Raw genomic sequence first — 14,787 nt, 5'->3', positions numbered from 1 at the left:
ATTATTGTAACATGTAAATTGTAAATTGTTTTTTAATCTTCTTTTCACCAAGTTTTGTTTTGTCCAGACTCGTATTCATAACAATTATTGGTAAATTTGCTATCAACGCCGTTACTATAAATAGAAACATACCCATCTTTCAAATTACTGTCCTTTGTTAATGAACGCGCCCTGCTGACTGGTTTTACTGACAAGACAACCCCTTCGGAAATGTTGGAAAATTCAACATGAGAAGCAGCACCCATTCCTCCTTGCGTTGTAGCTATGAAAATTGGATGAAGTTCCGGGAAATGGCAGATTGTTTGCTGTCGGTAATGCCGAACCTCTCCATGACTGTAATGGAGTACCCTGATCTCTAATAGCAAGAGGCAGGTGTAATCGAAGAACGTTTAACCTTAGCTTCCTTCTTTGACGCCGCCTGTTTTCTCTTTCGGTTAGAGCTCAATTTTCTGCTTTATTCATTCGAGACACACCTTCGCTTTCACTTGCGATTGGGTTCGCTTCATATAACTTAACAGTATATCTACCTCCTTCCGAGGTGTCAGCTATACGGATCAGTTTATTCCTCTTTTTCAGTTTATCACAACACTCTTTAATAAGTTCTTCAGCATAAGTTTACTTATTTTTAGAAATTACCCAAGCAACTTGTGTACAATCCTGCTCAATATCGGAAATAAAATTGTACTGCACCTTATTTCCTTCTCGTTTCCAGGAGAGTTCTTTCTCTTTCAACTTGTTACCTTCCGATTTCACTGAATTATTACTGTCTTTCACTTCAGCTCGTAAATGAACAAGTTCATTTTGCTGAGTCTGCAATTTATCCAAAGCCTGTGGTATAGCAGATTCTAACCGCCCAGTTCCCTGTAATTGATCCTCTCCGGAATTTTCGGGTCTTCTCTCAGTATCACGGTCGTCCATTCGCAAAGTATCAAATAAAATGTCTGTCCTACAGGACACATGTAAAGCCCTTCGCTGAATGACAATTATTCTAGCGTGGTCACCTATCTGACCATTAGTCACATGACCAACAAAACAAGTAGAGACTGACCAATCAAGGGAAATTATTTTCCAACTAATTCATTGCATTCAAACGTTGGAAAATTCATTTCTTGCCACTAGCTGTTCCAAGGTGGTGCTTGGATATGTTTCTTTGAATGATTGTTTCATTTTCGTTGCCTGTATGTTTACGTTTATGCTTTTTGTTTCCATGTTTATCATCTATATATACACTGCTGTAGGGTTTTGATTTCCGGGTGCTCGTTCTTGGAACGAATGTATTCTTACTGTATCTTCAGCGTTGTTTTCATAAAACTAACACAATAATTCTGAAAATAAGACGAATTTTTAATTCTTTAATTAATGTATACTTTCTGCCTTTCGTATAGCATACAAAAAGACATTAAACTTTCATGGTTAAAACCGGCGGAGGAACTAGTCGATCTCAATTATGTGCAAATAAGAATAAAAACAAAATAAAAATGGACAATATGATCCAGTATGTCCAGTCACATCTAATAGTAAGTCCAGTGCGTATGCATATTCAACAGATAGGAAAATATTAGACCCAAATGAAACTAATCTATTTCACTTAATTTAGAAAGGAAATGTCCCGTGATCGGCTTCGAATCGCTCTCATATCCCCGCTTTGCTTTTGAAACCTTGTTTGAGATGCTGATCAAACTGGCTTACTGAAGGTTGATGGTGCCCGCGCACACTTAGTGCAAAAGACTTATTCTTGTGACTGGAAAGTCACGAATCGGCCTAAACTGGTCTCGCTCTGACGTATAAACTCCAAACTAAAAATATATGAATGTTTTATCAAATATCAATGCAATACAGTGGGCATTATCTTATATTTGCACTTTATATTTATTGAAGCATGCGGGACATTTACAGTAAAAATGATCAGAATTTCTATATGTATTTCAAATGCCTATGTTAAAACATATTGCTTGTTAAATCATTTTTAAGTTTAAACATAAGCAAAATATATAACAAAAACAAGTATCTAAGGTGGTTACAAAGAAAGATGAGCAAGGAAGTGCCACCATAGTGAAAAATTACAGGACATTTTGGATGCTTAAATCGACAGTCTTGATAATAAGGACACGCTAGAAAATTACATTCATTACGACAATAGAGAATGCGATTTCGACTTTTATGATTTAGAGTTAGGAATGAAGAGTGTGATGTGTCAAGGAAACTTATTCAAAAGTTTCGAGAAAAAATGAGAGATGATTGGAGAAAAAACACGAATATATGATCTGTCTTTTGAAATGTGTAATTTATATTTTAGCGGTATTGTTGCTATGTTTTTGATTACACTTTTTATAGTTTTATCAGATAAAAAAAGCGCTAAATCATACTCACACGTATAAACACGACTGTACAGATTACGCACTATCATTTATTTGAATAATTGTATTTTACGGTAAGATGCATTATGTTGACACCACGTTCGTGCATATTAAATTTCAAGCTGACGATATTTGCCAAGATTCAGTGGCGAGTTGGCACGACATTCGACATTCGCAAAGACCCAATGTCGTTCTGGCACGATATTCGACATTCAAATGCACCGAATTCAAATTTCTAGCTGACATTAAATTCGACAATATCCGAGGTCGATCTTGCATGGCATTCACCAGAACCGAATTTATTACAACATTTATTATATATTTTTGATTTTTAGATCCTCCTTCAATATCTGAATATTGCATTTGATTGTTTATTAACTCAGCTGGTTATAGTGTTGTTCTTACGAGAAGATTATCCATCAAAGAAGTTAACATTGTTAGTTATAAAATCAATCATTCATTTGTTTACGCATTGAAATGCTCCTAATTCATTTATTCCTTCTATATGTCATATTCATTCATGTCAAAACTGCGAATTACTTTATTTTGCGAATTTGCTCAATTTTGTCCTGTTTTTTATAAGTGTTTAATTAGTGACCTTTTGAAAAGGGAATCCGGAAATGTGTTTGAATATTTGTGAACGATGAAACTCGTGAATATAGCAAAAGTAAATGCCTAAGAGTAATCATTATTACCAGTCAGTCAGTTGCTCAGTCAATCAGTTTGTCAAATATTTAGTCAATACATATTCCAAATGCGTAATTATGCTACTATACCTTCGCGTACATAAATGTGTAGATGGTCTCTGTGTGATTTGAGGATATTTTACAAATATATGCTTAATTTATTAATATCGTTCTGTCGAATCAAAATTTATTGAATGATCTTGGTAGAGCGCTACCCCAAAAATATGTATATATTACAAAATAATGACCAAGACATCACATGGCAACATTTTCAACATAAATTTGAATTATTTGAACAACACTGGGAGAGGTTTACCCAAGAAACATATCTGTGGAATAATGTAACCAGTGGTTAAGAAGGAGATATCGTTTGAAGATGTTTTAGCTCTGGTGATTTCTATGCACACAGCGTAGCGAAACCGTAGGAAAAACTTCGCAACAGGACTATGTAAGCACATATACCACGTTTGAGGAAATGAACACTTTGTGCTCAAGTGAGCTAAGAAAATCGTTTACAAACTTTCACAATAAAGTTTGTACAAAGTATATTGCATATTAGTTCTATTTATTTTTCAACATTAAAGTGTAGTAAAAACACTGCAGTTTAGGGAACAGAACATTTACGAATCTTTTTGTAAGAACTATGACAGCTTTCTACACTTTGATAATTACAATATTCCCCCTTGATTAAGGTTTTCAATAATCTTACAATTCATGTTGTCACGACAGATCAAAATGGTCCAAAGTTGTCTTTGTACGATAACTTCCCTTACTTTAAACTAATGACCTCTTTATATCTTTAGCGATATTTTTAGAAATTGTGATAAAGTTGGTATTCCTCTAATATGACACACGCAAAGCACATACTCAGGTTGCAAACGGTCTAGTAAGTTTATTTAAAAACATTTCAGTAATCTATCCTGGATTTGATGCTATATTTCGTGTTTAAGTATAAGTATGATGTGTTACTGGATATAGTATATTCAAAACTTAACTTTCGTTTTCAATTTTTCAAAAGTGTAGGCCGCTTAGCTAAATATATTCAAATACAATGGAGATATTGAATGATTGATTTCGTTAACATGTCTTGTGATTGAAGGACCAATTACATGACTGATTCGTTGTTAACGCGTAAAAAAGCTTTTTATTTTATTTTGTTTGTAAGGAAGATTATACATATATTTATGTTAGAGCATTACCGTTAATTTAAATCTATTGGTATTGCCTATCCGGTAGTAGGACGCTAATTATCGTTCTATTATGCAACGATAAACGTCGAAACAAGTATTTTGTTTACATCGGTTTAAAAATAGAAGTTTCTACATGTGTGACCTCTCGCACTCATCAATACGAGATATAGCGTTGTTGTCACGATTAAGACAAAAAATGCAAAAGATTTTTGAAATATAAGGGTTAACGTAGCCTAGATTTTTGCGAATAAACAGTCTGGTTCCTTAACGTGCCCGATGTAATGCATCAATACACGCAAGGCCGTCTTTTCTTGGAAGAACCAGTGGTCCTCTTGAATAGGCGGACGACCCAGAAATTTCTATTGCCTAGAACGGGACTGCAATCCATTTCAATTTTAAAATGGCACATGTATTCAGTTTGTTATAACAATTGGTGAAACTTCAATGAAACACCATATAATATCCAAAATACTACGAAACAGGAGAAACCAGCAGAGCTTCATCCATCCTAACGTACAAAATCTGACAATAAAATTGACAAAATATATATTACAATTTCAGATAACTTAATACAGCTGTGCTGAAATGGCTACTGGTAGAACTGCCATTGAACTTGAGACAAAGAAAAAAGAAGGCTATTACCTAAGATTACATCTGTTGGTGGTGAAATATGGAACTCCAGTTCTAAGAGCCAGGTTTGATCACACTATACCACCAGCCCAACTGCACCAAACGCTACAGCAGTTAATCAGGACAATCAATTATGCAAAGAAGAATAATATAATCAGCAGAAAGCAGCATAGTCTGTTATACCCACAGTATGCCCCTCCGACTTCAAACGACTTTGATGTTTCCTTGCTTGTTTATCTGCTTAGACATACGTGTGGACTAGACAGAAGATCAAAGTGGTGGAGCGAACAAGATAACGGTAATATACCAGACACAGAAACTTCTGAAGAAGCAGATATTGTTAGAATAAGAAATATAAGAAATGAGGTAAGACTTTAGTATTCACTTTAAGCCAGTGTACAATGATTAAGAATGCTTTAAATGTCATACAGGCATCGGTCAATACTGTATATTAATGAAGCGGTTTAAAAGTTTTGATCTTATATTCAATAAGCAGTACATTTTCCAATTAGCATCTTCTTTTACTTTCTATAGTATAGCATTGTTCGTGTCTCACTACTGATTATATTGTTCAAATACAATCTAGTAAATTGAAATATTCATCAAATCGTGTAGTACCCTATAAATCATACCATTATTTAGTTTTCTGAGCTAACTGTTTCAATTAATACTAAGATCTGCTTATCAAAGGTCATCTTTTAATTAATTTCATGCGGATCCGTTGGAGGTATATATAATTTGGAAGTACCTTTAAAATACTGACAACAGTATTAAGGAATAAACCTCCATGAATTATGTACAAGATGCATTGCTTACGCTTATAAATTTATGTAAATAACCAAGTAATACATCTAACACATTCAGTTTAAAATCCCTTTCTTTCAGTCCAGAAAAAGAACTAGTTGTTTGTCCATAGGATACTGATAACCTCCACTTCTTGTCGTTGTACATGGTGTCATGACTCTAGGTGTAATCGTTTTAAGATAAATGTAACACAAACCTTTAAGTATTTTATTAGTATTTTTCAATAAGTTAAAGACCATACCTCCGGTCTGGCTGAGTGAAACCGCAAACAGAACACCAGGTGAACAACTTCAAATGCTATGTAACAATCCTTTCATGTTTTATTACTCTATGCCAAACAATTTTTGGACACAGCCTGTTTTGCCCTAAATGCATGTTTTTGACTAAGGCAAGAGCCATAACTGTGGTATTGCAGAGTGAAAACCAAAACAAAACTCACCTGCACAAATGTACATGCTGAATAATATTCCATCATGGTTTCATAACTATATTTAAGATGTATGCGTCACAAACTTTTAAGCACTTTATGTGTATTTTTACAAAGTCAATGACCATAATTTTGGTCTGACTGAGTAAAATCGCAAACAGAACACCAGGTGCACAACTTCTCACGCTACATAACAATCCTATAATGGTTTATGTCTCTAAGTCAAATACTTTTTGAGCTACTTGAGATACAAACTTTTAGGTCCTTAATATATATTTTTTACTAAATCAAGGGCCATAACTCTGGTCTGACCGATAGAAATCTCAGACAAAACGCCAGGTGTACAACTTCACATGTTAAATAATATTCCTGTAATGTTTCATGACCCTATATGCGACACATTTTTAGACCCTTTTACACATATGTTTGACTAAGACAAGGGTCATATCTCTGGTAAGGCTGGGTAAAATATCATACAAAACCCCAGGTACACAACTGCACATGTATGCTTAATAATACTGTTATAAGGTTTCATAATTCTAGTTCAAATACTTATGAAATACAGCGACACAAATTTTTAGTTACTTTCATGCATATTTTTGACTAAGTCAAGGACATGACCCTGGTTTGGCTGTGTGAAATTCCAATTAAAACACAAAGTGCACAGCTCTACAGCTCTACATGCTGAATGCCAATCGTGTGAAATTTGATTAATCTGAATGCAATACATTTTGAAATGTTTTCTACACCAATACGAACAGACGGACGGACGGACAAACAGACAAGCAAGGACAACTCTAGATAGATATGGACAAGCAAGCAACAAAACTTAATATGTAGATGAACAGTACATATTGAAAACATTTATTGGTAAACATTAAGAGAAATCGTTTAATTCTTAAAATCTTTGCATATTCTTATATTTCAGACGCAACATCTTTGCATAGTCTTGTATTTCAGACTCAATACCTTTTCATAGTCTTGTATTTCAGACTCAACATCTTTGCATAGTCCTGTTTTTCAGACTCAATATCTTTGCATAGTCTTGTATTTTAGACTCAACATCTTTGCATAATCTTGTATTTCAGACTAGTATTGTATATAAGACTCAACATCTTTGCATGGTCTTGTATTTTAGACTCAACATCTTTGCATAATCTTGTATTTTAGACTAGTGTTGTATATAAGACTCAACATCTTTGCATAGTCTTGTATTTTAGAATCAACATCTTTGCATAGTCTTGTATTTCAGACTAGTATTAAATATAAGACTCAACATCTTTGCATAGTCTTGTATTTTAGACTCAACATCTTTGCATAATCTTGTATTCCAGACTAGTATTAAATATAAGACTCAACATCTTTGCATAGTCTTGTATTTTAGACTCAACATCTTTGCATAGTCTTGTATTTCAGACTAGTATTAAATATAAGACTCAACATCTTTGCATGGTCTTGTATTTTAGACTCAACATCTTTGCATAATCTTGTATTTTAAACTAGTGTTGTATATAAGACTCAACATCTTTGCATAGTCTTGTATTTAAGACTCAACATCTTTGCATAGTCTTGTATTTCAGACTAGTATTAAATATAAGACTCAACATCTTTGCATAGTCTTGTATTTCAGACTCAACATCTTTGCATAGTCTTGTATTTCAGACTCAAAATCTTTGCATAATCTTGTATTCCAGACTCAACATTCCCAGGAGGCAGAAATTGATCAAACTGTTTTTGAAAACAAATGGGACATAATAGAAAAGGTTTCTTGTTTATCATCATTTGTATTTCTGTGTTAATCATAATAATTGTGTATATATTTCATAGTAAATGTCAGTACAAAATTTGATGTGAACACATTTTAACAAAATTCGTTTAATTCATTTTCATGAAATTTCGTGGCAATTTTGGGAAATCATGAATTCAAAAGTTAACCGATAAGGAATAGGTCATTTATATTTTTTGTTCGGATATAATTTTATTGTTACAGTAACCACAAATAATAATGATTTGTAGGCAATGTTACGTCTTGGAACAACAAGTGGAATGCTAAGCTTATCGCATGACATTACAATTATCAGAACAGACCCACTTGATATTGTCAAGGAGAAGATAACCTACATTCTACAACCATCTGATGACGATTACGATTATGATCCTTACGACCATAATGATGATTCACAAGACGATTACGACCATTATAACGATGATCAAGATGATTACGACCACAATGATGATTCACAAGACGATTACGATCATTATAGCGATGATCAAGATCATTACGATCATTATGATGACACCGATCATTATAGCGATGATCAAGATGATTACGATAATTATGATGACACCGACCATTATAGCGATTATCAAGATGATTACGACCATAGTGATGATTCACAAGACGATACGTCCATTATAGCGATATAAGATGATTACGTAAAATTAATGATGACAAACGCGACCATTTAAGCGATGATCAAGATGATACGACCACATTTATGATTCAAAGACAGATTACACGACAATTATACGATATCATATGATCTTACGATCCATTATGATGACACCGATCATTATAGCGATGATCAAGATGATTACGACCACAATGATGATTCACAAGACGATTACGATCATTATAGCGATGATCAAGATGATTACGATAATTATGATGACACCGATCATTATAGCGATGATCAAGATGATTACGATAATTATGATGACACCGACCATTATAGCGATTATCAAGATGATTACGACCATAGTGATGATTCACAAGACGATTACGACCATTATAGCGATGATCAAGATGATTACGATAATTATGATGACACCGACCATTATAGCGATGATCAAGATGATTACGACCACAATGATGATTCACAAGACGATTACGACAATTATAACGATGATCAAGATTATTACGATCATTATGATGACACCGATCATTATAGCGATGATCAAGATGATTACGACCACAATGATGATTCACAAGACGATTACGATCATTATAGCGATGATCAAGATCATTACGATCATTATGATGACACCGATCATTATAGCGATGATCAAGATGATTACGATAATTATGATGACACACAAGACGATTACGATCATTATAACGATGATCAAGATGTTAGCGATGATGAAGATTTTTACGATCATTATGATGATTCACAAAACAGTTGCGATCGTTTTATTGATTTCTTCGACAATAGACAGAGCGAGTGTGCCAAGTGTGAAGGATCTGATTCACATGTTTTCAGAAAAATAAGGGATGAATGGAGAGTTACCAAAAGCGAAGATGTCATCTTCCTATTGACATGCATGATAGCTTTAATGGGTGCAGTTATTATGATTTTGATTTCAATTATTATAGTTCTATCTGACAGCAATACGAAAACATTTTCTTAGAATAGCAAAGGTGCGACCGAGACCAATTGATGCAGAATGGCCCGTGTCCATTGAAGTGTTGCACACTGAATTTAATCTCAACAAAGTCTTTGACATATGTTTTAAGTGTTAAAGCAGAAAGCCCTCACGTTGTTATTGGCTTATGAATTAAAGGAAGATAACAGACGTTTTCAAAATAATCAGTGATGTCGATTTAAATATCATAATATATAGATAAACCCCAGTATAGTCTAATCGTGAATACATGTTTATTAGTTTTGTTATTAGTTTTGTATACTGGTGATCATTTAACTTGTCGTATATTCTACTCAGTCATAGTCGATGTTAAGTCTTAATTGAGAGTCAAAAAGACCTCTCGCGTTGCCAGTGCAACTTATACGGTGATATTTGTGGTATTTGTTCTTATGATAATTGTTAAGAAATAAATTACAGTTAAGAAGTTTCTGTTTGGGAATATGAACAGGTTTACTATATTCTTTATTGGCAATCGTTATATGTTTTAATTTACGTCCAAGTTAATTAAAAAGACTTTCTCTTTATTTGATATAATATCCTATAAACATATTCCCTGGTGTGCTCTTCAAAACTGTTTCAATACTTTCTTCACTCATTTTAATTCAGTGGCATTTGTCGCTATTTTGTTGAACGAAAATGGCAATCAGTCAATCACTCAGTTTTATTAGATCTTCTACTCCTTTATTTATTTATTTTTTATTCAGTAGAAACTCATGCATTGTAATAACATTTATAAATCAATCTGTCAATCAATCAATCAATCTGTCAATTGTTGAACCACACAATCAGTCAGTCAGTCAGGCAGGCAGGCAGTCTTCATATTTCAAGTGTTGTATCACTTTACTATATGTCTATGTAGATGTGTGTATAGTATTGTCTCTATTTCATGTTACTAACAAAGTATTTGTAATTGTATATGGTTACCTGAAGACTAAATACGATTCTATATATTTTATATAAAATGTATTATGCTCACGGTATCATGCCAGCCTTTTTAGATTACAAACGTACGGTGGTATGTTTAGGACATGCAATTATTTTTTTAGGATTAAATCATCTTGAGCGATCAACATCTTATCTCGTGCGCACGACATCTTATCTTGAGCGATCAACATCTTATCTCGAGCGATCAACATATTATCTTGAGCGATCAACATCTTATCTTGAGCGATCAACATCTTATTTCGTGCGCACGACATCTTATCTTGAGCGATCAACATCTTATCTCGTGCGCACGACATCTTATCTTGAGCGATCAACATCTTATCTCGAGCGATCAACATATTATCTTGATCGATCAACATATTATCTTGAGCGATCAACATCTTATCTCGAGCGATCAACATCTTATCTCGAGCGATCAACATATTATCTTGAGCGATCAACATCTTATGAAGTCGGGAAGTTGGAAGTCAGAAGTGCGGAAGTGCGGAAGTTAGAAGTCAGAAGTGTGGAAGTTAGAAGTAGGAAGTCAAGAAGTTGGAAGTGAGAAGTGCAAAAGTTAGAAGTCAGAAGTGGGAAGTACGGAAATCAATTGTCCCTCCAGGGCTTCCATACTTCGTCCATATATTAAACGATTTTCCTTGTTTTCCCTTAATTCATGCATGCAACTTTTCTGCGCGAATTTATCAGTCGAACTGAAATTTGTTGCTGTTCTAACATGCAGTATGCATCATTGGTTCATTTGATTTTGAAGATAGGATGACCAATTATATGCATTGCTTTCCCAATTGATGTAATAAACTTGTACATGTACTTGTGTGAAGTTTAAGTAACAGCGGAATAGGCGGGACCCTAATTAACAACTTGTCCGTATGTTTTACTGATGACCTAAATGCACACACAAAGGGCCTTAATATATATAAATAAGATGTCGTGCGCTCGAGATAAAATGTTGATCGCACAAGATAAGATGTTGATCGCTCAAGATAATATGTTGATCGCTCGAGATAAGATGTTGATCGCTCAAGATAATATGTTGATCGCTCGAGATAATATGTTGATCGCTCAAGATAAGATGTTGATCGCTCGAGATAATATGTTAATCGCTCAAGATAATATGTTGATCGCTCGAGATAAGATGTTGATCGCTCAAAATAAGATGTCGTGCGCACGAAATAAGATGTTGATCGCTCGAGATAAAATGTTGATCGCTCAAGATAATATGTTGATCGCTCGAGATAAGATGTTGATCGCTCAAGATAATATGTTGATCGCTCAAGATAAGATGTTGATCGCTAAAGGTAATATGTTGATCGCTCAAGATAATATGTTGATCGTTCAAGATAATATGTTGATCGCTCGATATAAGATGTTGATCGCTCAAGATAATATGTTGATCGCTCAAGATAATATATTGATCACTCGAGATAATATGTTGATCGCTCAAGATAAGATGTTGATCGCTCGAGTATGTGTTGATCCCTCAAGATAATATGTTGATCGCTCGAGATAAGATGTTGATCGCTCAAGATAAGATCTATTGCGCACGAAATAAGATGTTGATCGCTCGAGATAAGATGTTGATCGCTCAAGATAAGATGTTGATCGCTCAAGATAATATGTTGATCGCTCAAGATAAGATGTTGATCGCTCAAGATAATATGTTGATCGCTCAAGATAATATGTTGATCGCTCAAGATGATATGTTGATCGCTCGAGATAAGATGTTGTGCGCACGAGATAAGATGTTGATCGCTCAAGATAATATGTTGATCGCTCAAGATAAGATGTTGATCGCTCAAGATAAGATGTCGTGCGCACGAAATAAGATGTTGATCGCTCGAGATAAGATGTTGATCGCTCAAGATAAGATGTTGATCGCTCGAGATAAGATGTTGATCGCTCAAGATAATATGTTGATCGCTCAAGATAAGATGTTGATCGCTCAAGATAATATGTTGATCGCTCAAGATAAGATGTTGATCGCTCAAGATAATATGTTGATCGCTCAAGATGATATGTTGATCGCTCGAGATAAGATGTCGTGCGCACGAGATAAGATGTTGATCGCTCAAGATAATATGTTGATCGCTCAAGATAAGATGTTGATCGCTCGAGATAAGATGTTGATCGCTCAAGATAATATGTTGATCGCTTGAGATAAGAATTTGATCGCTCAAGATAAGATGTTGTGCGCACGAGATAATATGTTGATCGCTCGAGATAAGATTTCGTGCGCACGAGATAAGATGTTGATCGCTCAAGATAAGATGTCGTGCGCACGATATAATTTAATCTTAAAAAAAATAACATATGTCCTAAACATACCACCGTACAAATGCTCTTCTCATGTTAATGAATTTTCTTAAAACTACATAAAAGAAAGTGAAGTGTAGCGGTCATATATCATCTAAGAGAGATGTTTTCTGTGACATTTGCTTTATGTAAAATACCATCAAAACTGACACTGCTGTGACCTGGTATTACTACTTATGCTAAAAGTTTTACTTCACAAGATATACAACTTTCTGCCATATTTTTACTAAAATGTCACAAAATACATCCACAATGAAATTTAAATCAAGAAATAGCAATAATTACTAGAATGTTACAATTAATAAAAACGCCACTTACAGACCCTAAGTCATTTATCACAAGTACGAATTGGTGTTACAAACCGTCAGAAATACGTGCTTATCTACACCTAACACCCGTTTGATGTACATATCCATTAAATATCCATTGGGACTTTTTTTGTTAGCAACTTCTACACATATTTGGTAGAATTGGTCAATTCTTTTCAAAACAGGTATCTAGGAAAAGTTGTTAAAAGCTTTTAAATATCAGTATTATGACATCTTTTGATTAAAAAAATAGGGACAATGATAAAAAATGCAATTGTACATTATGCAGAATCTGTCAGTTGTTATTTAATAAATTCTGACTGGTTTTCTACTGTTATCCATACAGTCGTGCCAATAGTAAAATGTGTAAATAAAAACTCAAAACATGATATTTTTATGCTTGCGAAACACCTCCTGAAAAAGACATACTCCGGTGGTTTCTTCTCATAAGAATTATTAAAGGTATTCAAAGTGTACCTTGTCAGTCTTTACAGATATATAATATAAATTTCAAAACAATCGTGCAGTATTCTAATAAGATACCTTTCTCTGCCCAGTCACTTCTTTGATTAAAAACATATTGATCTTAGAAGGGACAGGTTGAATCATACACTGGGTGTAGCAAATTTTAAGCAGTTATAGGAAACTTTGTTTTACCTACAAACAACTATAATTGAAAAAATAGGTGAACTTTTACAGGTGTGTATAGCGTAGCCATTAGTATAACTATCTATAAGATCAAAAGGCCCCGACCTACACATGATGTGTTACATTAATAATATCAAATGGGCTGGAGAGAACATAATTCCAAAGGTACGTCAAAATGCACCACTCAAACCTTTTCCGGAGGAGCATGCCCGAACTCTAAATTTCCCCCTAGTTGGGTACGCCTTTGGTACCTCATTTACTTTTAAGGTATCAATTATACAGATGTGTAGGATGTCAGATAATTTTAATTCCATCTTATTTGTGGGATTTTTATTTTATATCATCTGACGTCATAAATAAAGCACTGTATAAACATTTTTTGATGTGCATTTAAATGCCCTGTGTAGATGCATGAACTCGCATTTCATACGTTTGTAAAACCCTTGGAGTGCTTAACAGCAGTGTTTACATTTTATCGGTACAATGCGTTTACGTATTTATATACCACCGTATTATTTCAACATACGTTGGACAACGCGCCTTTTTTTCTAATAGCGATAACGTCACAAAAAGAAAAAAAATCTAATTACACATTAGTGACACAACACAAAGCAACTGTTTGTCATCACGTAGTATTTTCCGAGTTAAACTTCACACAGACACAATATCACGTAGTAATCAAATAATTAAAGTTTCTTTCTTTTAAATGAACATTCATCTTAACCTCTTAACCTCCTTGGTGCAGTGAAACAAGTATTAAAATATATATCAAAAGATATATCACCCTACTTTATAATGTTTAAATTTTGAACTATCAACAGTCTTAATTCTGTTTTCATTTTACTGAATAACTTTGCGCCTAGAAACGTTTTTTGTTTTTGTTTTTTTTTTGTCATGGCGCTTTACATTTGTATAGATTAATTTCAACAGTATTTCAGTTATGTAAAACGGTGGGCAGTTATCCTAACCAGAGTTCCTGTATTCCCTACCAGTACAAACCAGTTCTTCGCAAGTAACTGCCAACTTTCCCACATGAATCAGAGGTGGGGGACG

General features: G+C 34.1%; 1 protein-coding gene across 1 annotated transcript; it reads left to right on the top strand.

Moving 5' to 3' along the window:
* Positions 1–3,847: 3,847 nt before the first annotated feature.
* On the top strand, positions 3,848–9,505 carry LOC123524266 (protein PFC0760c-like). The gene is made up of 5 exons (XM_053539791.1): positions 3,848–3,929; positions 4,795–5,229; positions 7,789–7,857; positions 8,111–8,502; positions 8,674–9,505. Exons 2-5 carry the CDS (start codon positions 4,819–4,821, stop codon positions 9,503–9,505), a joined length of 1,704 nt encoding a protein of 567 aa, XP_053395766.1. The 5' UTR covers positions 3,848–3,929; positions 4,795–4,818.
* The last annotated feature ends 5,282 nt before the right edge of the window (positions 9,506–14,787 follow it).

Source organism: Mercenaria mercenaria, chromosome 3, assembly GCF_021730395.1.
Source record: "Mercenaria mercenaria strain notata chromosome 3, MADL_Memer_1, whole genome shotgun sequence".
Classification (NCBI taxonomy): domain Eukaryota; kingdom Metazoa; phylum Mollusca; class Bivalvia; order Venerida; family Veneridae; genus Mercenaria; species Mercenaria mercenaria.
The sequence above is the reverse complement of the archived record's forward strand: the minus strand, read 5'-3'. Positions and strand labels throughout refer to the sequence as shown.

Coding starts and splice junctions, on each gene's coding strand:
- LOC123524266 (XM_053539791.1), top strand. CDS start 4,819: ATGGCTACTGGTAGAACTGCCATTGAACTTGAGACAAAGAAAAAAGAA. Junction 7,858..8,110: donor AATGGGACATAATAGAAAAG/GTTTCTTGTTTA, acceptor AATGATTTGTAG/GCAATGTTACGTCTTGGAAC. Junction 8,503..8,673: donor GATGATTCACAAGACGATAC/GTCCATTATAGC, acceptor CGATCATTATAG/CGATGATCAAGATGATTACG.